The sequence below is a fragment of the Peromyscus maniculatus genome, chromosome 10 (assembly GCF_049852395.1).
Source record: "Peromyscus maniculatus bairdii isolate BWxNUB_F1_BW_parent chromosome 10, HU_Pman_BW_mat_3.1, whole genome shotgun sequence".
In the NCBI taxonomy this organism is placed as follows: Eukaryota; Metazoa; Chordata; class Mammalia; order Rodentia; family Cricetidae; genus Peromyscus; species Peromyscus maniculatus.
In genome coordinates this window covers 63314022-63342020 of record NC_134861.1, presented here as the reverse complement: position 1 = coordinate 63342020, position 27999 = coordinate 63314022, and the positions used below count along the sequence as shown (strand labels likewise).

Here is a 27999-nt window from a genome sequence, read left to right as displayed (position 1 = left end):
AGGCTTATCATCCTTATAACAAAATCCTCCACCTCCCGAGTCCTGTGTGTTCTTCCCCAGAGAGGCTGTGACCAGAGAGGCTCCTCTCTCCCTCCGATCACCCCTGTGCCACTGCTGCGGTGCCCAGTCCCCCTCGTCACCCTTATGTCCGCACACAGCTGGCCTAACCTGGTGTGAGGTTTGGGCCCTCTTTCTCCCCTAAGCCTCAGCATGCTGAGGAGTGAGTACCTGCCGTGCTCAGGACGGTGCCTGCCTTCCCACGGGTCCCCAGTCAGCTGCGGCTGGATTACTGTGGCTCACAGCGTGAATGTGAATGTGTAAGTGTTCCAGAGAAACACTTGGTGGTGGTCTCCTGCCTAAGCCGAAGTTTTAATCTCCTTTGTTCATTACTCAGGAAATTGTAACAGTAAATACTTCTCAGTGTCAAGACCATGGAGAAGAGTTTGTTTTCTTATTGGGGTATAATTAAGTTACTGCAACATTTACCATTTCAAAATACACCATTCAGTGGTTTTTAGTATGTACATTGAACTATGCGCACGTCACCATCATATAATGCCATAATGTTTTTAGCACCCCCAGAAAGAAATCCTTCGTCTATTAGCAGTCACTCCCAGATTCTTCCTAGACGCCTCATAGCCCTTCGAAACTACTAATTTTTCTATCTCTGTGAACTTGCCTATTGTGAACATGTCAGATAAGTGGAATTATGTCCATAAGCTTGGCTTTTCCAAGTTGTAGTATCGATCAGTACTTCATTCCCTTTTCTGGTTAAATAATATTCCACTGTATAGATATACCATTCTTACCCAGTAATCGGCTGATGTACATTATGTTGTTTCTGTTTTTAGTAATCAGCTGATGCACATTATGTTGTTTCTGCTTTTTTGAAGCAGTCAAATACTGAAGTCCAGGGTACAATTCAAGTTATCCTGACCTTAATGAAATTCACCACATAAAGTTAATTTTCAAAATGTAAAAATCAACATAAGAATTAAAAGCAAGATATTGCCAATCCATGAAACTACTATTTCAACATTCTAAACTAGAAAAGGGAAATTTAATGTCAAAAATAAGCCAAGCCAAACAGCATACAGTATACTTTAGACATGCCAGATCTCTGTGTTTTCCTGGGAAACAGTCCACATCAGCCGGCTTCAGCCCAGCCGTCCCCAGCAGCTGCTGCCTGGGGTAACCAAATCCAGACAAGTCTCGAGGGCCCTTGGCTTCTTCCTCCAAGAATGAGTTATAGGTAGCACAGGCTTTGCGTTCCCAGTTTGATGATGGGGGCTCTGTAATTGTTTCGCCTCTTTCCCACTTTGGGATGAGTGCTAGGAGATCGGGAGACGTGTTTTGCTCTGAAAGGATGCAGGAACTAGAGTCCGTAGAAGTCCATACAATATAAAACGTAATAATCATTCTTAGCGGAACAGTTCCAAGAGTTGTCTGTAGATCTCTTTTAAAATTCAAGAGTGTTGGGAAGCCTGTGAAGTCAAAATTTTGAGTGGTTATCAATTTTTGTAATAGTCAGTTTTTGTCTTTTTCAGTTATGATACAAACCCGGTGTGGGATAAGACATCTGGTGCTTGGGTGAAAACAATGGCGGTGAGGTAGTGCAGGTCCGCGAACTCTTGCTGCTGTATACCCAGTGTCACTTAAGGCTGCCCTTGAAGACACTGTAGACCACTGCTCTGATTAACCCTTGAACATTGGTGTGTCGAGATAAAGTTCTGAGGGACAGACTGGGCAGGCATAAAAACACGTCTGTTATTGTCCCAGAGCCCAGTGACTTGCATTGTGGGAAAGATTGCTCTCTTCATGAGCTGAGCCACTGCCTTCCACAGGATTACAGTCTTGCATGATGCCATGGAATCCATGGATTTTAATGTAACCAAGCACACAGAGTTCACTAGTGGAGTTTCAGATTCCATGCTGACAACTAACCTTTAAAAAACAAAAACAAAACACAGAGCTCTACCTCCTGGGTGGGGGGGCGGGGGAAGCAGCTTGTTGAGTCTTGATGTAGTATAAAAGAATCATTGGAAAAGATTACCAAAATAAACACAGACACACCCATCATAACTCCATGTGTATCTCTACAAATCCATATTTCTCTGAAATATTGTAACCAAAGCAACATGTGAGAACCCAGCTGCATTCTGTTAAATTCTGGACATTAAGGAGATTAATGTAAAATAATGCCAATTTTCTCACTCATTTTTGTTTAGGAAAATAGCTATTTTTCATAAAATGTGTTTATATGACTTTGTACTGGGTTTATTACTGTTATTTTTAGATAAAATACAGATTTTTTTTAATGTTCTGTTTTAATTTCTGATTTGGTAAGTACTGATAGCTATAAAGCATGTATGCAGAAGCTCCGGAGGATATGCAATCATTTCTGAGTGAATCCAAAGACCAGGAATGAAAGCCAATAGTTAACAGAGCCAAGCCAAATGCCTTTGCCTCGCCCCAGACAGCACATGTAACTTGTGTGAACGTGAAAACCACGCAGAGTAGGGAGCCTCATGCTCCCCATGATGGAGATGAGTTCCCCGGGAATTGAGTATCGATATTTTCAACCAGTAATAGCATCTCTTGGTTAGTTGCTGTTCCTTCATCTACAATTATTTTTTGTTACTCAATCGTAGAATAACAAAGGACTTTAAATATGCCCAGAAGTCCAGCCTCAAAGCATCATGTGCGTGGGATCAAGTTGGTGCTCCCTTGTGTCCCAGCATGGTTTTTCACAGATCCCTCTTGGTTCCATGTTAATAGCTTTATTGAGAAGGGTCCTGTGACTCTCTCTGATGCTGCCAACCTTCTGTCTCTGCCCTGAGACATCATTCTGTCCATGCCCAGAATTTTAAGCTTTCCAAATGATTAAGAGTTCAACATTTTTGTGTATTTTTTTATTTTCACTTTGTGGAGTCTAAGAATTGGTTAGCAAGTCGGATTTCTCGTTTGGTATTTAATTTGTGGCCCATCTGTAGCAACTTTGTGAGGAATAACAGTCTGGTCTCAAAGATACACTTCATTTCTAACCCCACCGAGCGCCTCTAGGTCCTTCTTGTGTTCAAAATGACGAAGTTGCTTTCTTGATTTTGGACCTTCCTTCATTTTCTTCCTCACAAGCCTGTCTTCTTTTCTTGCAGGCACGGTATTTGGAAATGGGAAAACCTCAGATTACCTGCTTCTGGGAAACTTCGTTTATACTGTGAGTTCAGCCCCTTTGCGTGTTTCTGTCTAAACCACTGCCTCTTACTTTTGCCCCTTTCCTTTCAGACTTAAATGTGTGCGGGGTGGGCTTCGGGGTCACTTAGAGTTTCCTTTAAAAGTGAAATTAAGGCATTTGGAGTGTTAAGAGCTTCCTACATAAGGTTTTGTTGGGTTTCTTCTGTGTATTTGGTTTTTGTTGTTGTTTGTTTTGTTTTGAGATAGGACTTCACTGTGTAGCCCAGGCTGGCCTTTAGCTCAAAGTCCTCCTACCTCAGCCTCCCAAGTGCCAAGAATGATTGTCAGGCACATGTACCACCATACCTGCTCTTGTAAGTGTGATTTGGATTCACTGGCTTTAGAAGATTTCTGTTTCTTTGATTTTCGGTATTCCCTCTTTACTCTTACTAGCTGTTCCCGTTTTTTCTTCATTTTTAACTTTCTCTTCAAATTTATCTCACTGCCATCGCTAATATATAGTATAGTATAGTATAGAGTAGTGTAGTGTAGTATGTATAGTATAGTGTAGAAGAGAAGAGAAAAGAGTAGAGTAGAGTAGAGTATATATATTTGGCTTCCTAAATGTTACCAAGCATCATCAAAGTATCCATGGGTGTGTAACCAGTGATTTCTTTAGAGGCTTATGCTAACTAACATTAGAGTACTCTGAGGCTGGAAAAAATGGCTCGATGGTTAAGAGCACTGGCTGCTTCTGAGGACTTGGGTTCAGTTCCCAGCACCACATGATGGCTCACAGCCATCTGTAACTCCAGTTCTGGGGGTTTTAGACTCTCTTCTGGCCTTGGCAGACACCAGGCACACAAGTGGTGCACACACATACATGCAAGCAAACAGTCAAACACATTTGATGTGTTTTTAATGAGAGTGATCCACGGGCTTCTGTAACGTTCTTTCCCACAGCTGCCAAAGAGCCACCAAGTTCTTCCCACTGCCTCTAAGATGCCAGGAAACACTCAGACCGTTTTTTTTTTCTACTAAAACTCAAAAGGTCTCTGGAATGCTAATGCCCATAGTTACACAGTTGAATCCATTACACAGACCTTCCAACCTGAGTTCTGCATTCTGTAACCAGCCCTCTCTCTATTCCTTGTGTCACTCACTCACTCACTCACTCACTCTTCAGCCTCTGTACGGAGAAAGTGTGGCCAACCAGCCATTGGTGTGGCTGACTCTGTGATAATGGTGCTCAAATGTCATTTTGAGCCTGAGAGTATAACTCAGGCAGTTCAGGCCCCAGCACTGAAAACTAAAGTATGCACATCTCAAGTGTTGGAATAACTGAATGATGAGAAGTTAAGTTCATGTGTGTGCTGACTTGTTTGAACTCTCAACTCCACACAATTTAGAAGAGAGTCTTCGTGGGGAATTGTCTAGATCCAGTTGGCCTATGAGGCAGGAAGACCCTCTATTGAATATGATAAGCAGCATTTCATAGTTTGGGCTTTGCATTATATAAAAATAGAGAATTCACCGGGCGGTGGTGGCGCACGCCTTTAATCCCAGCACTCGGGAGGCAGAGGCAGGTGGATCTCTGTGAGTTCGAGGTCAGCCTGGTCTCCAAAGCGAGTTCCAGGAAAGGCACCAAAGCTGTAATGATGACTAGAAGCTGGAACCGGAAGCCAGGTCGAATCAAATGACTCTATATGCCTTTCTTTGGGGTGTTTTATCACAGCAACAGAAGTGATACTCACGTAGCCAGAGGGCTTGAGGTTTGGGAAATCTTGGATTTCTTTCCTGGCGTCTTCCCATTGAAGGAGTAAAAGAAAAGCACAGCCATATTTGAGAAGATTATATATATACTTAACTAGGTAGGTGGGGAAAAAACCCACAGTTGATGTTATGGCTGTCTCTTGGGAACACACTAACGTCTCGGGTCTCAAGAGAGTGCTTTTCTTTCATTTTATCACTTACTGAAAATTTTATGTAGCTTAAGCTAACTACTATTCACTAATACAAGTTTGATGTCTGCAGATATTAATCATGATTTACCACCAGTTATCCTGATGAGAAAATACAACTGTAACCCTAGACCTTAACTTTTCAACCCTGCTCAAAAATGTCGAAGCATGTACTGTCTCCAAAACCTGAAAGTAGAAGTGGACACTATGGGCATTGGTAATCACCACGATTCGGCAGAAAATACATTTTCAGTGATATGAATTAATCCTAAGGCCCAGAGTTGCCTTGACTCACAAGGTTTCAGTTTTCTACCTGTAGTTATAGATAGATCGCAATGATATGAGTGCTGGTCTAAGTGTTCCACATTCCGTGTTTTAATCAAAAACAACCTTGTGAGGAAGAGGTGCTCCTTGGCTTTTCATCACTTCGGACAAATATCTGCACAAAATAACTGAAGAGAAAAAGTTTATTTGCTCACAGTGTCGAAGGTGTCAATCCATCATGGTGGGAAGATGGATGACTGATCTCGGTTGTCAACACACTTGGGAAGAGGAAATCTCAAGTGGGAAATGAATTGCCTCCATCAAATTGGTCCATAGACATGCTGTGGGGCATTCTCTTGATTGCTAATTGATGTGGGCGGTGCCATCTCTGGACACATGGGCTTGAGCTGCATAAGACAAGTAGCTGAATGTGAGCCTAAGAGAAGTCTCTCTGGTCTCTGCTTCAGTTCCTGCCTACAGGTGCTTGACTTGAGTTCCTGCTCTGATTTTACTCCATGATAGACTGTAACCTTTCCTCCCCAGGTTGTTGTTTGTCAGGGTGTTTACCACAGCAACAGAAAACAAATTGGTACCAGAAGTGGGGTCTTGCTCTCACAGGCCTTACCATGTTGGTTGTGGGGAGCATTGTAGAGCTTCAGGCTGGAAATGGCCTTGAGTGCTCAGAGCTTAATGGGCTACTCTGTGAGAGCTTGAAAGAGAAAACGACAGACACTGAAGCCTGACTTCGGAAGTTACAGAGAGAAGTTTGAGAGTCCCTCAAAGACTCTTGGGGCCACTAGTAGAATATTTTGAATTTCAGAGCTACAGTTTCTGGTCAGCTGAGGCTGAAGAATCAGCTGCGATTAACAAGAGGACCAGCAGCACAGAAGCAAAATCTTTGCTTCGCTAGGACAAACAAAAGATTGATGCTGGTCAGCGGGGGCTGGAAAACTGCCGCAGTGATTAATAAGACACCATCATCATTGGGGTGAAATCTTTTGGGGAGTGTTTCTTCAAGGCCAGTGTACAGTGTGGGACCATTGCTGCATACCAACTGGCTGGAAAACTCCACAAATAGCATGTGAGGGTCTCCCAGGTGGTTCTGGTTTTGAAGGCCTGACGGGTCATGAAGAGCAGTCAAGGCTTGGCCTTGTGTGAGAGGACTAGCGTCTCCCTGAAGAGAGGCCAGCAGAAGCCAGTGTTCAAGACACAGCCTCATTTACAGTGGAGACCCTAGGATTGAAGGGGTCATGGGGAGAAACTGAGGCTGAGCACGGGGAAAAGCCATTGGTGAAAGTGTAGCTTCAGTTTCAGTCAAAAACCCAGGATATTGGAGACGCCAGGACTCTGAGATGATTGCCACAGAAAACCGGAACAGGGAGTTATGGTAGAATGGAGAGGCTCACACTGTGACAGTCAGAGAGAGAGAGAGAGAGAGAGGAGAGAGAGGAGAGAGGCAGGCTTCCTCCCTTTCTGCCCTTTTCTCCATCGGGCCCTCACCTTGCAGGATGACACTTTCCACTACCAGAGTGAGTTTTCCTTTAGACAGTGCTTTCTGGAAATGCCCTCACAGACAACCCCAGTGTGGACTACTAGTCTCCCATGTGCTTCTCAGTCCACTCATGTTGACGATCAAGATTAGTCCTACAGGAGGTACGCCTTAACAGCTCCAGTTTCAGGACGAAGGAGCTGAACATACTGATGAGTGATCTTAGCCCATTCATTAACCGAAGCGGCTTGTCATCTGACACCAATGCAGGTGTATTGAACCACTGCAGTGTTCGTATGAGAGACCCAGAGCTGTGGTGATATTTTATGTGTGCCCTAATTAAGTTTATCAGAGGATCAAAGGAAAAAGCCAGCCACTATCGTAAACATAGGGGTCAGGTAATGGTAGCACATGCCTTTAATCCCATCACTTGGGAGGCAGGGCTCGAGTCTGGATCTCTGTGAGTTCAAGGCCACACTGGGAACAGAGGCAGGCTTGGTGGTACACACCTTTAATCCCAGCAGTAACCATAAAGGTCTGGAGGTCTATATAGTCAGACAGGAAGTGACAGAGCTGGGCAGGAAGAGGAAGTGATGTAAGTAGGTGGAAAGAGGAAATGAGTTGGCAGAACAGAAAGGCATACAGGCATGGGTACACAGGAAGTAGGTCTTTTTTGACTGGGGATCTCCGAGTGGTCAGAACGTGGCTGGCTTCTTTCTGCTTTTCTGATCTCTTGGTTTTAACCCCAATATCTGGCTCTGGGTTTTGCTTTGTTTTGTTTTTTTATTAATAAGACCATTTAGCACTTCGTCTTACACAGAGTAGTCAAGGTAGCTTTTGTTTCCTCATTTCAGAATTACCCATTGTCTTAATCAGGATCAGGGTTTCATCACTGCTATGATGAAACACCGTGACCTAAAGCAACTTGGGGAAGAGAGGGTTTATTTCACTTACTCATGTACATCACTGTTCATCAGAGGAAGTCAGAACAGGAACTCAAACAGGGCAGGAACCTGGAGGTAAGAGCTGATGCAGAGGCCATGGAGGAGTGCTGCTTACTGGCTTGCTCCCCAAGGCTTGCTCAGCCTGCTTTCTTATAGAACCCAGGACCACCAAGCCCAGGGGTAGTCCCACCCACAACAGACTGAGCCTTTCCACGTCAATCACTTATTAAGAAAATGCCCTACAGGCTTCCCTATAGCCTGATTTTATGGAGACATTTTGTCAGTTGAGGGTCCCTCCTCTCAGGTGACTTCAGCTTGTGTCAAGTTGACCTAACACTAGCCAGGACGGCCATTTAGTCACCACAAATGGTGTGTGTTTCAAGAAGTGGCTCCTACTCTCATCTCCTACATTTGCAAGATCATCCCTACATAAAGTTCCAGAGCAAAGACTTAGATTCCTAAACACATCGTTGTTTTACTTCTATAATTTATCTTTAAAAATCCAAGAAGTGAGCTTTTAGTGAACAAGATTCCGTTAAAGAAAGCTTGAAACTCCAAATTAACATTAAGCACGTGCTATTCATGAATTGTCCAGAGTAGAGATAGCAGGGCCCTCGGTGGCCCTCCTCGAGGGACCCTGAGGCTGTGGATGTGAGCAGAGGCAGGAGAGGGCAGCAGGAGCCGTGCCGATGGCCGCTGTTACGGTGACCTACTGAGTGCCAGCCACCTGCTCCGTGAGTTTGATGAGCTGGTCTAATTCAGACCTGTTCGTTCTTTGGAAGGTCTCTCCGTCACTTGATAGATCATGATACCCACCACACCATATTACGAAACAAAGTAACACTTTCCCTTTCTGCTTTTAGTTTGTAGTGATCACTGTGTGTTTGAAAGCGGGACTGGAAACCTCCTACTGGACGTGGGTAAGGAAATCTCTAATCACAGGCCTCTTTATAACAAAGCCTGCAGTTAGTGATTGGGGAACCTTGGGTATGGGAGGAGGGGAACTGGGGATTATGGGTTGAAAACACTGAGTTAAATGAGTTTCTTACTGAGGCCGCTCAGGCTTTGAAGTCAGTATTGCACACTCTTGCCACCTCCCAAAGATGGAGACTTTCGGGTTAGTGACGTCACAGGACTGGTGTTCCATAGGAAACCTGTCAGATAATAATTCTGAAGAATTATTAACAATGAAACTAGTGAGAGGTAGCATGCTTTTTTACCAGAGTAACCTTGGATCGACAGCCCCCAGATAAGGAAACAGAGACTTATTATTAATTATGAAAGCTTGGTCTTTAGCTTAGGCTTGTTTACAATTACCTCTTATAACTTAATTAACCCATATTTTTTAAATCTACATTCTGACACATGGCTCGGTTACCTCTCCTCAGGATGACCCTTTCTACTTGTTCCAAGGCTGCTGGTGAATCCTACCTACATTCCTCATCCTCAGCCTCCTTCTCCCAGGAAATCCCACCTATCCTCTCCTGCCTAGCTATTGACGGCCATTCCACTCTTTATTAAACCAAACGGAAGGCACCTTGGCAAAGACACATCTTCAGAGTGTACAAAAGTATTATCCCGCAACAGGGAGAGATCTCTCCTCAGAAACTTACACATGCACAGTCTGTATAAAACACATTCCACTTTCAACACATTAGTGTTGCAGGCTGTCCACTTCCAGGTAAAGAGACTCACTAAAGAAAACAGACTTATAGTTGGATGCTCAAGGGGGGAATTGGGATGAGAAATTTGGATCTGACGCCCTGTGACCTCTATATAATTCTCTCTCGTGTGTCTAACATCTTTGAGAAAGAACATGCAGGGCAAAGATAAAGGAGAGTGGAAGATGGCCATGGATAAAAAATGTTAGCGTAGGAAACAGTGAAGGAGATTACAGAATGAGTGTGTACAATTGTAGCACAAATCCAGGAAGTGGTGTTTTTCTGAATTCAGTACAGACAAGGAGAGAACCTGTGACTGAGTAACGTTCGTGGCTTGACTGGTTGGGAGTGTCTTGACACAGCTTTCCTTCCTCACAGTTCAGCCACATTGCCATCTGGGGCAGCATCGCGCTCTGGGTGGTGTTCTTTGGAATCTACTCATCTCTGTGGCCTGCCGTTCCCATGGCTCCTGATATGTCTGGAGAGGTAATGTATGCTAATGACTCATGACCCAGCAGAACCTTAGAAGCGGGTATCCATTAATGAGCCTTCATCCTCCTCAGCACGACTTCCCATTCCGTGGGTCTCTCTTCAGCTGCCTTTGACCACCCTCAAATGCCACAGGTGGGAGAGATAAATCTCCAACCGGTATTTTAAACTTCAACATTTAACTTAAATCTGACTTATCCTTTCATAAACATAACTGGAGCGGTAAAATATGGTTGTAGGGAACTTGAGTCTTGTCATGAATACCCATATCATCTAGAAGATGCCATTTTAAGAATTAGACCATAAATCCACAAGTGCGCTTGGGATAAGAGGCTTAGGGAAGTGGTACGGCACCTTCTTTGGGACAATCTGTCATTTCTTCTGTTGTCTCTTATTCCAAAAAGAAGTCAGCCGTCCCTAGAGTAAATGCACTTTTCAAGATGTCTTAATGACATGAGTTGGACTCTCGTTTTGAAGGAATTGAGGCACGTGACATCTCAGCCTTATCATACTCCATTTTCAATTCTGTCTTTCAGTTTCTTGTTACACTGGGAAGAATTGAGTTATTAGGTGTTCATAGGGGAGTGTCAAAAGATCCCTTCCCTGCAGAAGAGGGTCCAGCAGTAGGAGGGTTTATGATTTCAATTGCAGGAAATTTGACATAAAATGTATAAAAGAAAATGTGGAAAACATTTCGGGATTTCCTGTGACCTCACAGTAACTTGCAAATCAAGGTAATGTGAGCCCCTGTTGCGGGCTGTTGTTTGGCCACAGTCACGGGAAGCCTGTCCAGTGGCTTGCATGTTTTCCCTGCCCGTAAGTCTGCTTGAGTACCCTTCACTTTTGACAGTCTGGTTTATAGATCATTTTCATGAAATTTGATCTGACAGCACCCTGCTTTTTATAAATTAACAGAACGCAGACACTTTTTCAAAAAAAAAAAAATGTGGTTAAATTTATTAGAGAGAGGCATTATCTACTATTACAGGAAGACCAGATGCGTCGACAAGCCCACTCGCCTCTCCGCCACACGTGGAGGCATCTTGTGAAACACACACACTGTGAAGCCTAGAAAATTTGCAGAATGTGTTTTAAGGAGAGCAGAGAGAAAGCTGTCAATGCGCCTCCTCTTTGCCTTGGTTCCTAAGTCTTTTTTTCCTGAGGAGCAAAATGTTCCACGCATGTGACAACATATGTCTCCAATCTCTGGTGATGCCGTGGGGGAAACCCAGTTCTGCTGTGTCCCTGGTTTGCAATGTCTGCCTGAGCCTGCTTTTCCCCAAGGTCAATTCTAACGGAACCTTTCGCTGCCCATTAAGTCCACTTCATTTACCTTATTTCTCCGTGTTTATTTTATCTTCAAAATAAGTACCACCGAAGATGTTGAGACCCCGATCATTTAAGTAACTCTGGCTAGCGGGTCTGATGACAAGAACTGAGTTTCTGACCACCTACTTCTAGGGACAAGTGTAAAGTATGGTTGGCTCCTAGCCAACCAAATATAATTCTGCCCCTGCCTGTAGAATTCCTGGTATTACCCAAACACAGACCTTAATATTGTCTCTTGAGATGCACGGCCGAGCTGTGTTTAATTCAAAGTGAAATGAATGTCAGTACTCCATCATGTTTTTGTTTCCTTCCTGCATGGTGGGAGCTGCTAATGGGAGTTCTGTTTCTTCCTACTTCATGACTACCACGACTTTGAGTCAAGTATTAACATAGCTGCAGCTTCGTTGAGAGTAGAAGGACCGAATTAGTTCAGCTGCAGGCGTGCTAGCCTGTCCAAAGCAGGTCGGCTTCGCCCATCCAAAGGAAAAGCTCGACCCTTCAGCCTTCTGCTGCACTTGGGTGCTCGGCGCAGATTTTGATGTGTGTGTACATGAGTGTCTGTGTGTTCAAGTGAACCTCCTCTCCAGCTAAGGGTTTGACAGAAATGTCACTCGTGTTGTCAAACATGGGTGGCGTCCTTCTGCTTCTTGAGCAGGAGGGTAACAGGAACCCCTGTTTGTAACATTTCCTGATAAGCACAGTCACTGGGTCGATTAAACCTCAAATCACTTCAGAGAAAAGTGATTTGAGAAAAGTGAAAAGAGAAAAGTGAAAAATTTTACAATCCTAAAATTCTGCATTTCAATCAAGACTACAGACTATATATATATATATAGATATATAGATATAGATATATGACGTTTGCATGCTTGTGCCAATGTTTTATATCTATAACAAAGCTGTGCGGAATTGGCTGGTCATCTCACAGTGTATTTATTCATCTAACATTTGTAACAAAATCATGGCAGCATATAAAGAGCAGTACACTATTGTAGGTAGTCAACACTGGCTGGCTTGACGTGTGCTATATAATAATGCACACAGTAGGCCGGGCTGTGGTGGCGCACGCCTTTAATCCCAGCACTCGGGAGGCAGAGCCAGGCGGATCTCTGTGAGTTCGAGGCCAGCCTGGACTACCAAGTGAGTCCCAGGAAAGGCGCAAAGCTACACAGAGAAACCCTGTCTCGAAAAACGGAAAAAAAAAAAGAAAAAAAAAAAAAAAAAAAAATAATGCACACAGTAAAACACCACCCAGAGCAATGCCCGGAATGTGGGGATAGTTCACCTGACACCGTGTGTGTGAACTTCCCGTCACCACCAAGAGCAAGGTCACCAGTGTCTGATACGGAGACTCTACATGCCCTCCCATCCTGTCTTTCCCTGTCTCGACAGTACTTCCTTCCAAGACTCAATTTTGTAGGTAGGCGTCTTAGTTAGGGCTTCTGTTGCCATGAAGAGACAACATGAACATGGAAAACATTTATTTGGGTGGCATGCAGTTTTAGAGGTTAAGTCCATCATCATGGCAGGACATGGTGCCACCGTACAGGCAGACATGGTGCTGGAGAAGTAGTTGAACAGGCAACAGGAAGTGGTCTGTCTTACTGGGCATGGCTTGAGCATATATGAGCCCTCAAAGCCCACCCCCACACTGACACACTTCCTCCAACAAAGCCACACCTCCTATTAGTGCCACTCCCTTTGGGGGCCATTTTCCTTCGAACCACCACAGTGAGTGTGTTTTTGGTTGACGAAAAATTGAATCTAAGTAGTCTCCAAGGTGACAGAACAGAAAATTGTATGGGCAGGCTTTGGAAGCTGAGGCACTCTGTGGCCTTAAAGGGACTGTGGCTGAAAAGAAGCGCTACTCCAAAAGGTAGCCAAGATCTGGGAAACACCATGGCACCAGTGACCAGTGCTGCTGAACATGAATTCCCCCTCAGGTACTTCTCCAGGGACTGTGTGCATAGGCAGTTAGTCTAACAAACATCTACTGGGATTCCTCTGTGTCAGCCACTGTTCTAGGCACTGGATTCAGGAAGGACAGAAACCGGGCCCTCTTGCAGCTGTCTTCTCCAGTCAGAGGAGACTAGACAATAGATAAATAAATAGTGAAATGTACATGGGTAGAGAGAAGTGCAGGAGGCATGGGTACCATGTGCCTGGTTTCCCACAGAACCCTGGGGCTTTTGCTCATGGTCAGATGAGAAGCCAGTGGAGGGGTCTGCAGGTCTCCTGATCTCACTGGAACTTTGCACAAGGCTCTGACTATCATGAACCTGCATAAGGTTGTTGCAGGGAACCAGGTGAGCAATAGTGGTCTCTTGGACCAGGCGGGCAGCAGTACAGAGAAGAGGTGAGATGCGGAGAGCTTGAAGCTCTAAGTGGTGGGATTTGCAGGTAGGTGGAATATTGACTGGGAAAGGGAGCTTCAAGGCTGATTCTGCTGTTTGCTGTCAATAAAATAAGAGCTCGTTAGACATTGACTCCCTGCTTCCCATCACAACTCGTTTTAGTAGCCGATTTAAAGATGGATTAACTGGGGAGTTCAATCTGACCTCCCGTAGGAAGTGGTAAAGAGCAGGCTTACAGCAATGATGCATCTCTGGTCCTAGATGCTTGGGTAGGATGCTGTGAGTCTGCAAGGATGCCCCTTCCTGGTGGGTGTCTCGTGGATTTTCATAGGAGAGGGAACCTGTTGTCTGGTGTCCTATAGTGCTTCTTTGCCCAGGCACTGATGCCGCAAAGGCTCATTTACAGGGTCACGGCAATGAGTCCAAACGCTGCCGCCATCTTTGTTTCTGTGTTTCATCCACTCATACGGGGCAGGGTTGTCCCAGGGCCCTGTGGTCAACATTAAATGAGCACTAACTTAAACTTCTGCTGTGTGTACTGCAAACAGAAGAAAAACAGTAGGGTAGAAGTTGCAGAGAGGTAGATTTCAGCTCAGATAACTCTTTTTTCCGTTTGAGGTGGACAGATCAGGATGCTGGTCTTGCCAACATCTTGCTCGGGTGGTGGTGACCAGTTCAGTCACTAGCAACACTGAAGCAGCAACTTATCCATCCCACACCTCCATGATGCCTTCTCTCTCTCTCTCTCTCTCTCTCTCTCTCTCTCTCTCTCTCTCTCTCTCTGTCTCTGTCTCTCTGTCTCTGTCTCTGTCTCTGTCTCTCTCTCTCTCTCTCTCTCTCTCTCTCTCTCTCTCTCTCTCTCACACACACACACACACACACACACACACACACACACACCATGGCGTCTATGGCCTCTTAAGTGGAACAAGTTGAAAGGGCTCAGATTCTTGCTCCAGCTCACAGGTCTCGGGGTGTGAGTTACATAAGTCAGGTGACTTACAGATACAGGTCCATGCTGCCAAATGCAGCCCCCGTAGGCACTCACATGTGGTTCTGGATTTTGTAGTCAGCTCCACCTGTGGTTTTGGTTCTTCTCTACAGCCCCATCAGAAGACATAGCCGTTTTTCACAGCCTGTGGAAGGGAAACCCCTTGCTCACTGAGAGTGGAAGGAAAGAGCGCCAATACTTATTATGCACCCAGAGTGTTCTCCGCAGCTCATTTCCTGGCAGGCACAGCTTGTGTTCGTTAGATCCATGTTGTCGTAAGCCGAGAAATAGCCAACGACTAGCTAGTGACCCAGAAAACGCAACCCCAGATCTTTCGCGTCAAATCCCACTGGTTTCTTCTGAGGTGCTGAGGAATTCTATATCTTCTCTTTGGTGCCCATTGTTGTTCCTACCCCCAGGTAGCAGCTCTTGCTTTTCATCTTGTAGCCTTCTTCCTGCATTTGTTTGTCCCGTTACTTCCCGGCTTGCCGAGAACCCTCATTGGCTTCCTTAGCCAACCAAGTATGAAACTGTTCTGGTCTCTTTAAAAGTGCCCAGAGTTCCAATCACACAGTTTCAGTACCCTCTCTCTTCAGCTCATGTGTAGAATCCCTCCCTTCACGTTCACCGTGCCAGGGGAGATGGCTCAGCCAGAAAGGACTTGCCAGATGCACGTAAGCACCTGAGTTCATTCCCAGGATCCAAAGATTTGTGCTTGGTTGGTTGGTTGATTGGTTGGTTGGTCTTTTAAAGGCCAGTGATGTAATGTAATCCTATGCTTGTAAACCCAGCACTGGAAACGGAAAAAGAAAACACACACACACACACATCACTGGGGCTCATTGGCCAGTCAGCCTAACTTACTTAACTGAGCTCCAGGCCAAAGAGAGATCCTGTTTCAAAGAATCAAGGTGGACAATACCCAAAGAATAACACTGGAGGCTATCCTCTGCTCTCTCACATATACACACATAGGCACATATACATAAATACACACACACACACACACACACACACACACACACACATGAGAAATCCTGCCTTCATATCCTAGCCTTTGACCTATTTTTAACAACAAAATTAGCTATTAATAATATCCATCTCAGTGTTGGAAAGGAAAAAAAACTGAAATGTCATGTCATATGGTAAGAAAATGCATGCTTGTCACTGATCTACTGGGACCCCATAGACTGACTGAGACACTCTAAGAAACCCTTATTGATGTTCACTCACCAAGGAGCCACAGCAACCGTTTGAAAGGGGCCCGGCATACACTTCACAGTCAGAGGGGTCCAGTCGTCTCCTCGAGGTTCTGAACATCTGAGCTGCACTTGGAACCCAGCCTCTTCCTGTCCCCACAGCCACCATGCCCTCAAATATCTGTCCCGTTCACATTTCTTCACCCAGCTTTTTTCCCAGCCTTATCAACTGTAGAAGCTTAACCCTCACTTAGTACCAGTGTCATAGATCAAAGCATTTTTGTGTATTTCTCTGTGCTTGGTGAAGTGGCCAATGGTGTCTGCATGGAGCGTTCGATCACCAGCTGTCCTCAGCTGCCTTTGCCACTGTTTGGAGGGTTGTGTTACGCACACCCATAGCTTCTTTTCCTGTGGCCTTGCAGAAGAATCATTAGTACATCAGAGCATGGCTCATCCTTCGCTGACCCCTCATTGGTGGTTCCTAGTCGGCGGGTAGGGTGTTCCCATGTGAAAACATCCCCTCACAGTTTTACACTGTGTCTCCAACACAGTCATTTGCATCCCTGCCCACAATGATGACCAAATGATAATGGTTAACTAGGAACCCGGTGCCCACAATTACTAAAATACTAATTTTAAAAAGAATGATGCTATTAGTGGGAGAAAGTGGATTCTATGAAGTTAGACAATTGGAGAGAAATATTTAAAAATAAAGAGAAAACAGAGCGGCAAGCTTGGCTGCAACTTTAAATATGTTACCGGTTTCCTCGCCTCTCACGAATATGGTTGTGATTTAAGAGGGTGACTTTTTTTTCTTCAGACCTGACTTGTGTTTTTTTTTCACACCAGGACAACAGTTTATGGGGTAAGGTGGACCCTGGGGAAAGCGCTGTGTCATATAAACATAGACCAGCCTGCTTTTCAGACTGGTCTAGATGACGGCACTGGGTATTTTTTGGAATTTCCAGAAGAAAATGTTTTAGTCAAAATGATTAGTAAACCAGATTTTTTTAAAAAAAATAGGAAAGTAGCTATATCAAACTCTATCAAGGGTCATTTCACATCGGGATTAATACCAAAGGCTAGGCTGCAAGAAAGAAAAGAAAGGAAGAAAGAAAAGAAAAAAGAAAAACTTTTAAATTTATTATGGCTTTGCAGACACACACTGTAAAGTGCTCCCACCCCCCACGCCATCTGTTTCTGCTCTCCCTGGCCTCGGGGACCTATAAAACTACTGAAGGAAATTGAAGTTCAGGAAAGAGCATGTGTTTTACAGAATCTCAGATCTCTTGATTGAGGTTGGTAAAGTCCGTCTGAAAAACAGTAAAAAATTTTGTTGAGCCCTTTGGTGTCAGCCCCTAGGAAAGACGTCCGTGAACTGCAACACTGATAAGATTTTCCTAAACTGCGCCGTTGCCTATTTCCAACATCATAAATCATACTTCATATGAGGAATTTCCGGGTTAAACTAGTCCTTATCCATCTATCAGCTCTTAATTACCAGACAGCAATATAATAACTTATTGGTTGTAAGGCTAAGGCTCCTGAGGTGGAGCAGGGTTTTTTTTGTTTTTTATCTGAGATTACTGTGTTAAGCCAAGTAGCCTAGAGGGAACCACTAGCCTAAATTCCATCAGTGAGCCAAGGACAATTGCCAACCCATCCAGTAAAACATGCCATTGATCACAGTCCCCCTGCCCTTGACAGTAAGTAAGACAACCGGTGGGTTGCCACTTCCAAGCCCTTCTTGTTCAGAGAAGCATGTCTAGATATGCTAAAGCAGAAGAAGAAATGTGGACACACCCAGCAGCGTTCTGATTCAGGACCTCAGCACACACTTTGAAGTAGACACACTTCCCTTAGAGCCATGAAGAGATGTGACATTGCTTTTCGTAACCCCAGCATCTTTTCTTCCCATGCCGAGCAAGCGTCTAACTTAGTCCAGGCTCTGTCTTAAAAGAACTGGTCCTTGCCCATAGGTGGTCTCCTTGCTGATGATGCAGAAGTGACGTCATAGCTGTGAGCCAGATGTGGTCTGCCCAGATACCTGAGAAAGAGCAGAGAGAGTACAGCATGTGATAGAGCTTTAGATATTCTTTAGAGCAGTTTCTCTGCATTCTTTTCTTACATAAGTGCCAGGGGGTTAGTTCTTAATGTGTTACTTCTCTAAGTGATGAGTTGGTGGCAGTCATTTCATAAAGTAGAACAAAATGAGAAGAAAAGAGTAACGGAACAGGGTAGAATGGATGCTCAAGAAGTGTTATTTGAAGCTGGGGCAGTTAGAATGAAACTTAGATGCTTGTTGTATGAAAAAGACTACCTCAGGATCAAGGGAGAGCAGGTGTCTGTGTTCTAAGGCTGTGGTGGTTTGAAAGAAAATGCCCCCCACAAAGGGAATGGCACTATTAGGAGGTGTGGCCTTGTTGGAGGAAGTATGTCACTGTGGGGGGCGGGCTTTGTGGTCTCCTGTGCTCAAGATACCACTGAGTGTGTCAGCCCACTTCCTGTTGCCTGTGGGTCAAGATGTAAGAACTCTCAGATCCTCCTCTAATATCCTGTCTACCTACATACTGCATTGCTTCCCACCCTGACGATAATGAACTAAACCTCTGAACTGTGAGAGAGCCGCCACGATTTAATGCTTTCCTTTGTAAGAGTTGCCATGGTCCTGGTGTCTCTCCACAGCAATAGAAACCCTAACTAAGACAAAGGCCTTTCTATTTAGGTAGTAAGAATATTGAACACTGAGATAATGCACCCTTCCTTACACAATTTACCCAATAACAGCATAATAACACTTTCAATATGTATTTATCATAATAAAAATATTTTGTTACTAACTTCATCCTCATTCTATGTTGTTTTTACATTTTTAAAATAGCACAATAAGGAAAACCAAAATAAAACAACTGTTCCTAATTACTTTCACTGCTCGGGGACTGGAGTTCTAGAAAATGGCATTTCAGAGTCGCACCGTTCCTAGCCTTCGCTCTGCCATTTAGGAGGCCTGCTGTTTCGTGGCACTTTCAGTATGCGTAGCTGGATAGCCAGGCTTTACTGTTTGGATGGAATTAACTCCTGATTGATCCGGTGCCAGCTAGTGCCTCCTTTTTTCCTCCGAACATCTTCCTTGCTGATTTATTTTCACATCATCTACTCTGTGAGACATTGGAGATTTGGGAGTTTCTTGCACAGCACTCTGGCTTCCACACTGGGGATCTTAAGTGCTCTCCAGCCCCTCCCCACCTTAGGAATTCTCCACAGAAGAGAAGCAGAAATGCTGTGTGCTGGTGTCTACTCCCATGCTCTCTAAGATCTTTGTCTGTTTGTTTGTTTGTGGTTACCCTAGCAGCAGAGGAGTTGTTTGTTTGTTTGTTTGTTTGTTTGGTTGGTTGGTTGGTTTTTGTTTTTTTGGGTTTGCTTGTTTGCTTGCTTGTTTGTTTGTTTGTTTGTTTGTTTTGTCTTGTCTTGTTTTTGTCTCTGAGTCATCCAGAGCTGCTGGAAATAATTGCAAACACATTTGGAATTTATCCAAAACACCCTTCTCCTTATTGTCTGGATGTTCTACCCTGCCTATTTTTATGGGGAACATAATAATTCATCTTCCACGAGAGCCCAGTTCAGCTTAACTCCACCAGAATCGGAGTGCCTGTGTGCCAGACTCTACAATGGCTCTTGGTAGATCCAGAGTTCACAACAGGTATGTTCCAGTGTGTGACAGAGAATCCCATGCAAGCTGCTAACAGTATGGGCAGAGGAGGGAAGCCCGTGACCTTATTGCTGCAGAAGGTTGCTGAGCTCCACCGTTACCTTCAATGTCCAGAGGATCCCCAGGAAAGGGGACAAGGAGAACACCTCCAAAAACACGGGGCTTGGAATTGTTAAGGCACAGAGACCAGGGGAAGCTCGAACTGGCAGTTGAGGGTAAACCAGACCACAGATAGTTCCTTGAATGCCATTAGCACCATTTCTTTAAACCACAATAAGTGGCTTTGCCAATGGGTTACGCAGTATTCCAGAGAGTACCGGAAGTCACCAAAAACAGATTTGGGTCAGAGAAAGAAAGCGAGAAATAAACGTTGGTAGTTCCTAAGTCACGGAAAACCTGTTTTATATATCCTGTAATATGGTTGCAGATTTGTGAGCGTTCATTTCACCTGAAATAAAGAGGCATCAGAAGATATTTCTTGGTGATAGGTGCCAGAGCATAGAGCTGGCATTCTTTCCTGTCTTTAGATTTTCTCAGAAGGATGCTCTCAGCCAGACTCCCCAAATCAGCAGCCACTGGAACATCTCAGTGACGTCCACATCTCTAAATGAGAGTCCGTGAGAGCTTGGCATTCCTTTTTTTTGTTAAAGTGCAAGGTGGCACACTCTCCAGTGAGTGCCATCCTCTGAGACTCGTGAGCCACCCTGGTGCCTTGCATGCTGTCACATAAAGGTACCTTTGAGGATCTTCAGGTTCATAGCACAACTCCTCGATGTCTGACAGCTGTTGATTGTGGATATGTTTTACTATAAAAAAAATAATATGGATGTTAAGTCGTATATCTCAGCCTCCAAGGTAGCAAAGGATATTTTTGTGTCTCTATTTTGATGAACCAGATCTTTCCAGTCACTGAGGTTGAGGGACTGAGAATGGGATCTGCAGCAGAAAAGCCCCTGTGGGGGACTGAGGTTGGGTGGGATGGGATTGAAATTGGACTATGGCCACACACAGTATACTTTTTCCCAAGAAATGTACCAAGTGCTACTGAAGGCAGAAGAGGGAGAAGCCACATGGAGGGAGGAGCCAGCAAGTCTCATATGAGAAGAAATAAGAAATACCTGCCATCTGAAGCCAGCCAAGGAAATAGTTTGGGGGTTTTGTTGTTGTTTTAATGATTATTTCATGAAGATAATCAGCAGATGCATGGGGAGGAAGAGAGGAAAAGTAAACTCACAGCATACAACCTAAAAAGAGAGGTGGGAGCTGAGGGTTTGAGTTTTCCCCTCACAGTACAAACCCCTCTGGGTGCAGAAGGCCGAGCTTAGCCAGAAAGCACAGTTAACGTCTTGGGTCTGAATCAGCTGTTTTGTAACCAAACCCTAAGAACAAAATAGGCTTTCTGAGAGAGTTTTCTCCAGCATGTCCCCTCCCTGCAAAAAGCCCTAAATCTTCAAAATACAAGGAAAAAAAATGCAAGACTCCACTCATCACACCCAAGGAGTGTGTCTGTGTGAGTGTGTGTGTATGTGTCTATGTGAATGTGTCTATGTATATGAGTATGTGTATGTGAGCGTGTGTGTATGTGAATGTGTCTATGTATATGAGTATGTGTGTGTGAGTGTATGTGAGCGTGTGTGTATGTGAATGTGTCTATGTATATGAGTGTATATGTGTGTGTGTGTGTCTATGTGAATGTGTCTATGTATATGTGTGTGTGAGTGTGTGTGAGCGTGTGTGTATGAATGTGTCTATGTATATGAGTGTGTGTGTGTGTGTGTGTGTGTGTGTGTGTGTGTGTGTGTGTGTGAAATTATGAATGAATACATTTAAAAGTTTTTTAAAGTCACAAGTTAGGGGCTGGAGAAAGCAACACTGGTTCCTCTTCTAGAGAACCTGGGCTTGATTCCCCGCACCCATGTGATGGATCACAAACATCTGTAACTACAGCTTCAGGAGATCTGATGCTCTCTTCTGGCCTCAGTAGGCACCTGCACACACACATAACATATGCTCACATAGACTCACACACACACACATAAATAAAAATAATTTTTAAAAACCTATTTTTTAAAGAAAAAAAAAATATGTCTTTTCTGAAATGACAGTCTAGCCTAAGAAAGCAACCCTCGGTGTGGAAAACAACAACCCAAGAGACCTGACCAAAGTATGAAAGCATTATTATTTTCATCTTGAGTGCTCCTTACAACAGAGAAAATTGATGGTGTGTTGTTTTTAAAAAAATAAAATTCTTAGTGAAAACTTCTTAAGAACTTAAGTAGCTTAAAAGCATAAAAAAAAAAATGGGCGAGGGTTGGGACAAGCAGGAGCCCACATACACCGCTAATATTAGTCCCACTGATTTGCAGCCCGTAATCTTGACACTGGGCTGTAAATAGTTTATCATTTCACAGATCCGATGGGAAAGCACCACTCTAGTTGCTGTGGGAATACAGCTTTGAAAAGAAAGGGTTTGCCCTGAAGCTTATTATCTGGGAGGGGTGGGGGGACATAAATAAGTAAGTAACCGAAATACATGACGATGATGATGGAGCAAGTTGCAGGGCGCTCCATGCCAAGGAGCTGATGGAGCTCCGAGCATGAACCCAACCAACACCTGCTACAAAGTTGCAAGGGTCTCTATGACCCACCATGGCCGGCAGAGTAACGATGCCCAGGGAAACGAAAGGCAGTTCAGTTCAACATGATGAAGTAGCCTGTATCGGTTCAAACGTCTCGAGTCTGACCCCAAGTAGTTTATTATAGACATCTTTAAGCACAGCACAATTTGGTAAAAACTTTCCTGGTGATAATTCACTCAATCCTCTGTATACAATAAAGCACAGAATGTACTCAACCAGCTGCAGAGTGACCTGTTCGCTGTCGCCAGTCACAGCAAATATCTGTGTTCCACAGCCTTGGAAAGGCATTGCAAGGTCCATCAGTGCATTGGTGAAAACCATACAGCTCACTGGGGCTCAGTGGGCTCCTTACTCCATCTTTCCCATGCCTTCCTTAAACTGCCATGCCCTTGACTCTGAGAGGCTGGGGTCACTTCACCACACCTGCGTCCCTGGGGCCTTGTAGGACTGCTGATCACAAAAATGGATTCAGGAGATGCCAACCTATGCACAGGGTGAAATGTGACACATGGTGCAGAAACGGAACTATCAAGTTAGCAGGAGTGAGTGAGTGTGTCACCATCCCTTTCCCACAGGCTAATCCATTTCAGGGGAAACTCTGGATTATTACAAGTGTCTGGTGAACAGCAGCTCTCCACACCCCACAACTGTGATGGTGCATTTCTTTTATTTGATTTAATTTGGTGCATTTTTTTTTTTTAAGACTGCAGAGAATGGTTATGTCACTGATGGCTTGCTACGGCTTTTAAGAACACTGTTTCTGGTCTTGCCTGTCTCTTGAAATCTGTGTGCAGGAAGATGAGTAGATGAGTAGGCTCCCCTTACGATCAGATATTAGTACAGAACTGCACACATGTGAGACTCATTCTCCAGCATGTTTTACCTTTTCACTCACATTCCCTTGAAAGTTCTGTCTTTCCGTGAATCTGTTCTTTTTGGAGATATTTTTCCCTGCTATTTTTAAATATAGAAACCCTGTGTAAAGCCTTTTCTAGATGATAGAACTTTTTGGTTTTTGCTGTTTTGTTGGAGGGCTGTGAATTGAACCCAGGCCTCCCACAGAGCACAGGGATGACCTATCCACTGAGGACTATTCCCAGTCCTATTTCTTGGAAATTTTTAAATTGTTGCTAATATTAATTTGCAGCTCTTTTGGATTTATTTTCTCTTACAAAAAAAAGGAATGAGTCAAAAGAACAAAGAAAGAGAGAGAGGAAGGGAGGGAGGGAGAAGAGAAGGAAAGGACTGTCTGTCTGTCTGTCTGTCTGTCTGTCTAAGTTTTAAACCAGGCATGGTACCATGTGCCTGTAACCCTTGTACTCAGGAGGCAAAAGCAAATAGATCATTTTCAAGTTCAAAGCCAGCCTGGGCTACATGGTAAAAGCAACAACAACAAAAAAAACCTTTTTTTTTTTTTAAAAAAAAAACAAAACAAAACAAAAAACACCAAGTTTTGTAGCACTATTTTCTTAATAATCCCCCTGTAAAGTTAATATATAATAATTTATATTTTCTCCATTTCCTGTGAGCAGACTTGGGAGACTGATATACTTAACCAAGCCTCCTCCTGTTAGCAAATCTTTAAGGCTGAGAGTTTATTAATGATCAATTTATATCGACCCATACTATATGCTGACATTGAAAATATTGGATAAGACAAACATTTGTATGTATGTGTGTGTATATGTATATATATATTGATCAAAAACATAAAATTTATAGATTTGTTTTCACTTAAGAGAAAACCTCCCTTTCTTAAAGCTCAAGGGACAGATCACTAGAAAGAACCAGAGACAAGAGTCCTCTAAAGAATTCCAAAATTAAGTTAAAAATAGGAGAACGAGTCCATAATGAATACAGCCATGTTGCGCTGAGGGGTTTGATTCTTAAACCCACTTGATAGCTGAGGAATCCCTCCCCATGGAGTCTTGGCGGCTGCCATGGACACTGCCAGACCAAAGGCTGCACAGCACCAGACCTGCTCTGGTTGGGGCACAAGGGCTCTCTAAAGTGCTTTTATTTTGAAAGCCATCTTTACACTATGGAAGAGTAAGAGTTCCTTAGCAAGCCTTACCAGCCCTGCTAATGGCAAAGTCAGAGGCAAGAACCGCCAGCTGAAGGCTTACAAAGGGCAGGCAGCAAACGTGAGTTCTCCTCCATTCTGTAAGGTTGAACTTGGGCAAGCTGACTGCAGAAGAACTTCTTCTGTTGGCGTCCCCACTGTGGGTCAGAGATAAGCAGTTAACGGGTCCTGGTCCTGCGCCTCCAGATGGGCTAGTTGCACAATAAGCTGATGTCTTCTCAATAGTCTTCTGCGGGTTTATTTCGGAGCACTTCTCCTGTGTGTTGTGTTTTTATGTTTTCTGTTCGAGTCCGCCCTGATTTATTTTGAAGCCCTTAGTGGTCCCATCTGGAGCCTGTGACCTCAGCAGAGACAAGTACTTCCTTGTTCCCAGACAGGGCACAGGCAGGCCTGCAGGGTACCGACCACACAGCCCTATGTGCACAGACCCCCTCCACAAGCCCCTCTGGAAGCCGCTTTTGTGGCGGATTCCATTTGGTTTCACAGGACCTGGAAGAGGACAAGGGACACTTGGCACTGCCCCCCAATCTCCCACGTTCAGGACCATTTGCAAACTGCTCTCGGAGCGAGCCCCAGACCAACCCCTAACAGACGCTCCCGTAAGCGCCATTGTCTGCCCATGGCTTGCCTTTTCCCAGCTGACCTGCCTGAGAGTGGGGAGATGTGAAAAGTTAGAGTCAAACGAGCTTCCACCGAGGGAGGGGAGCTTTCTTGGACAGAAAGGAAGGAAATACCTCTGTGGGATTTCATTTTTTTTTCCCTCCTCTTCATCCAAAAAAAAATACAAAGAGACTCTCTGTCTTAAACGGGAACGTCGGCTTTAAATCTTTTAGGTTTGGATTAACGCTGCAAAAGAAAAAAAAAATCTGACAGGCTTTCAGATATGACTCAGAAAAAGTTTTTTCCCCTCAATTCATGTTGTTCATTTGTAAAGCCAAAGGCCGGTAGCTGAATAGTCGGCTGTAGTCACCCCCTCGGTCATTAGCATGACAATGGTCAGAATTAGCAGCCTGCCGGAGCCAAGGTTTTCTTGTCAGCGGAGACATTTAGCTCGAGGTTAATACATGGTTTGCCAAAGGCGAGAAGAAGTCTTTCTTTTCTTGCCCCCAATTAAAATACATTAAAAGTAAGCCAGGGAAACATGTTTTTAGTTCTATGACTTAGTGTCTCACCTTACCTTTTCCCCAGAAAGAAAAAGATAGGCAAGGGTTTTTGTTTTGTTTTTTTTTTTTGTTTTCTAATAGCTGTTACCTTACTAGAAAGCGTCCTTGAATGGCAACAAAGGCTAGGGAGTTGATAGGCATTTCCTAGTACACGGTTGCTGTTGGTTTTCACTATTGAGGATGTCAGCAAACATGTCCCAGATCATGTTTTGCTTATTAAGTAAAGTGACTTTTATGGGGACATTTTTCACTTGTTGGTGTGTCTGGAATATGAATGCTGTTCCTCAGAACCCATGTGGCAAATTCTATTTTATGAGATTTTATATTTATAATGGCATGTTTTTATTTTAGATGTGCAGAGATGTCCAGGAAAAAAACAAAAAACCTTCGTATCCTTGAGTGGCAGACTCTATCAATGGCCTGTGGTCATGCAGGGAAAAGATGAGAGTAGTTCCTGGTGCCCCTTTGAGAGTCAAAATGGGGCTGGAGAGATGGGAGAGTCAAAAAGAATAGTGGGTCCAAGACATGCTTTAAAATTGTTCTTCCTATGTGATGAGGCTGGAGTGACTAGAACTCTGCAGGATTGTGAATCTACCTTGAATTAAACTCTTGGTCCTTTTTAATTCCCGAATTCAAGTTTTAAAAAGAAGAACTCTTCCTGTATAATTTTTTACCAGAATTTAAAGTGTACAGGGATAGTTGGCTACTGTGTCCTGGAATTGTAGTAGTATATTTACAAACTGAACAGGTACAGCAGCCTTGCCCTTGAGAAACAAATCAACTCAAAGAAGTGAAACCAAAAATATATCTTTCACTGTACAAAACTAGTCTTTTTAAAAACTGTGTGATCTAACTCTATGACGATATTTTATTTTAATCACAAATAACTAATAGAATTTATTGCTTTTCTAAAATCGCAGAAGTGTTTTGTTTACAGTATGAAAGACATTGATACTCGATTTAAGATTTAATACAATGGAATAATTTAAAGTTAGTTTTAGCATACCTTTATTTGAGTTTCACACACTAGGTATTTGGTTTGACTTTAGCAATCATAGATGTATACTGATAAAATTTATGTGAATCATTGAACCAAAATTAAGATGAGGTCTATTCAGTGGCCCAAAATAATCAAGTTGTTACTTTCATAGATATCTTACTTTGATTGTACCATAGTCATAATGTATCTGGATGATTTTTAATGGCTCGCCGTGTGATAAGTGTAAAGTTAATTTTCATGTGCAAGAATTATTAGATTTGGGTTCTAAATATGAATTATTTTATATGCTATATTTCATTTAAATCCAAAGTATATTTTATTTCCTCAGAAAGATTGATAATGATGCCATGTTACAAAAGATCAAAATTTACACTTTACATCATGGAGCACGATAATTTTACAAAATCCATATGTATATACGAAAAGATTTAATGCATGATTCAAACTTCTCTATCAGCTACTTGAGATGGAAAAACTAGTGTGTAAATGCTAGTTTAAATAAATATGGCTTTTAATTCCAAATATTTTATGAGTTTGAGTTCAGGGTATTGTCTTATAAAATGATATTTAAGCTATCTTATTTAAATGGTCTTAAGAAACTCAGCGTGAAGGGTGCCCCTCTTGGTTCTATGGACGTGTTGAGTGTGTGTGTTGACTCCCACAGGCAGCCATGCTCTTCAGCTCTGGAGTCTTTTGGATGGGCTTGCTCTCCATTCCTGTGGCTTCCTTGCTTCTGGATGTGCTGTGCAAAGTGTAAGTATGTGATATTTGGCTATATGCCCCAAAACATACATGCATGTCACCTCTCCAATTTCTGCAGTTCTCAAACGTGTAAAATTTGCAAAATCGGAATCAGTGATGATTATTAGTTTTAAAGAAGAAAGGCATGATTCAATGAGAAAACGAGTTTAGAGGGCCAAGTGAGAAATAAAGCAGTTAACATCAGGTGACATCAAAGACATGTGTATTTGTTCGATTGGAGAAAATTACATCAGGAAATATGTTTTTAGAAATCATCTGCAAGGCCTTAAAATAGAAAGGAAAAAAGATTTTAGCTCCAAACATGTTTTTTAGGAGCTATGAAAAGAAATTCCTTGCTTCTCTGGTTCTAAACATATATAACATATAAAAGGAACAGAAACTTTACCATTTTTCTCAATAGTTAACGTTTTAAAATGATGTCATATCCTACAATATAGTTAAACTATATACTAAAATTAATAATATATTTATTTAGTAACTCTTAGTATTTGAAAATCTCAATTGTTCTGACTGCTGTCCCTATATTACTAAATAGAAGTGCCCTCGCTTTTTTGATCTGTTGAAACTCTGTTTATCCCTGGTTCCTGCTGTGATTGCCAACGGCTTGACAGTAGGCCACATGTCCACATCTGTAAAGTCTTCGAGGGGGAATTTCCATGCAAATCCTTGTCTCCCTGCAGTATCAAGAGGACCGCCTTTAAAACATTAGTGGATGAAGTTCAGGAGCTGGAGGCGAAATCTCAGGACCCAGGGGCAGTCGTACTTGGAAAGAGGTAAAGGGCAAATTG

At 43.4% G+C, this 27999-nt stretch overlaps 1 protein-coding gene across 10 annotated transcripts in view; it reads left to right on the top strand.

Annotated features, from left to right (window-relative positions):
• Positions 1–27999, top strand: part of Atp8a1 (ATPase phospholipid transporting 8A1) — a 227252-nt gene that overhangs the window by 188794 nt on the left and 10459 nt on the right. For all 10 annotated transcript variants that reach the window (XM_076546409.1, XM_006974634.4, XM_076546407.1 and 7 more), the window contains 5 exons: positions 3156–3217; positions 8696–8752; positions 9872–9979; positions 27114–27202; positions 27892–27984. In XM_076546409.1, the coding sequence (XP_076402524.1) occupies positions 3156–3217; positions 8696–8752; positions 9872–9979; positions 27114–27202; positions 27892–27984 (409 nt within the window). The remainder of the gene's footprint in view (positions 1–3155; positions 3218–8695; positions 8753–9871; positions 9980–27113; positions 27203–27891; positions 27985–27999) is intronic.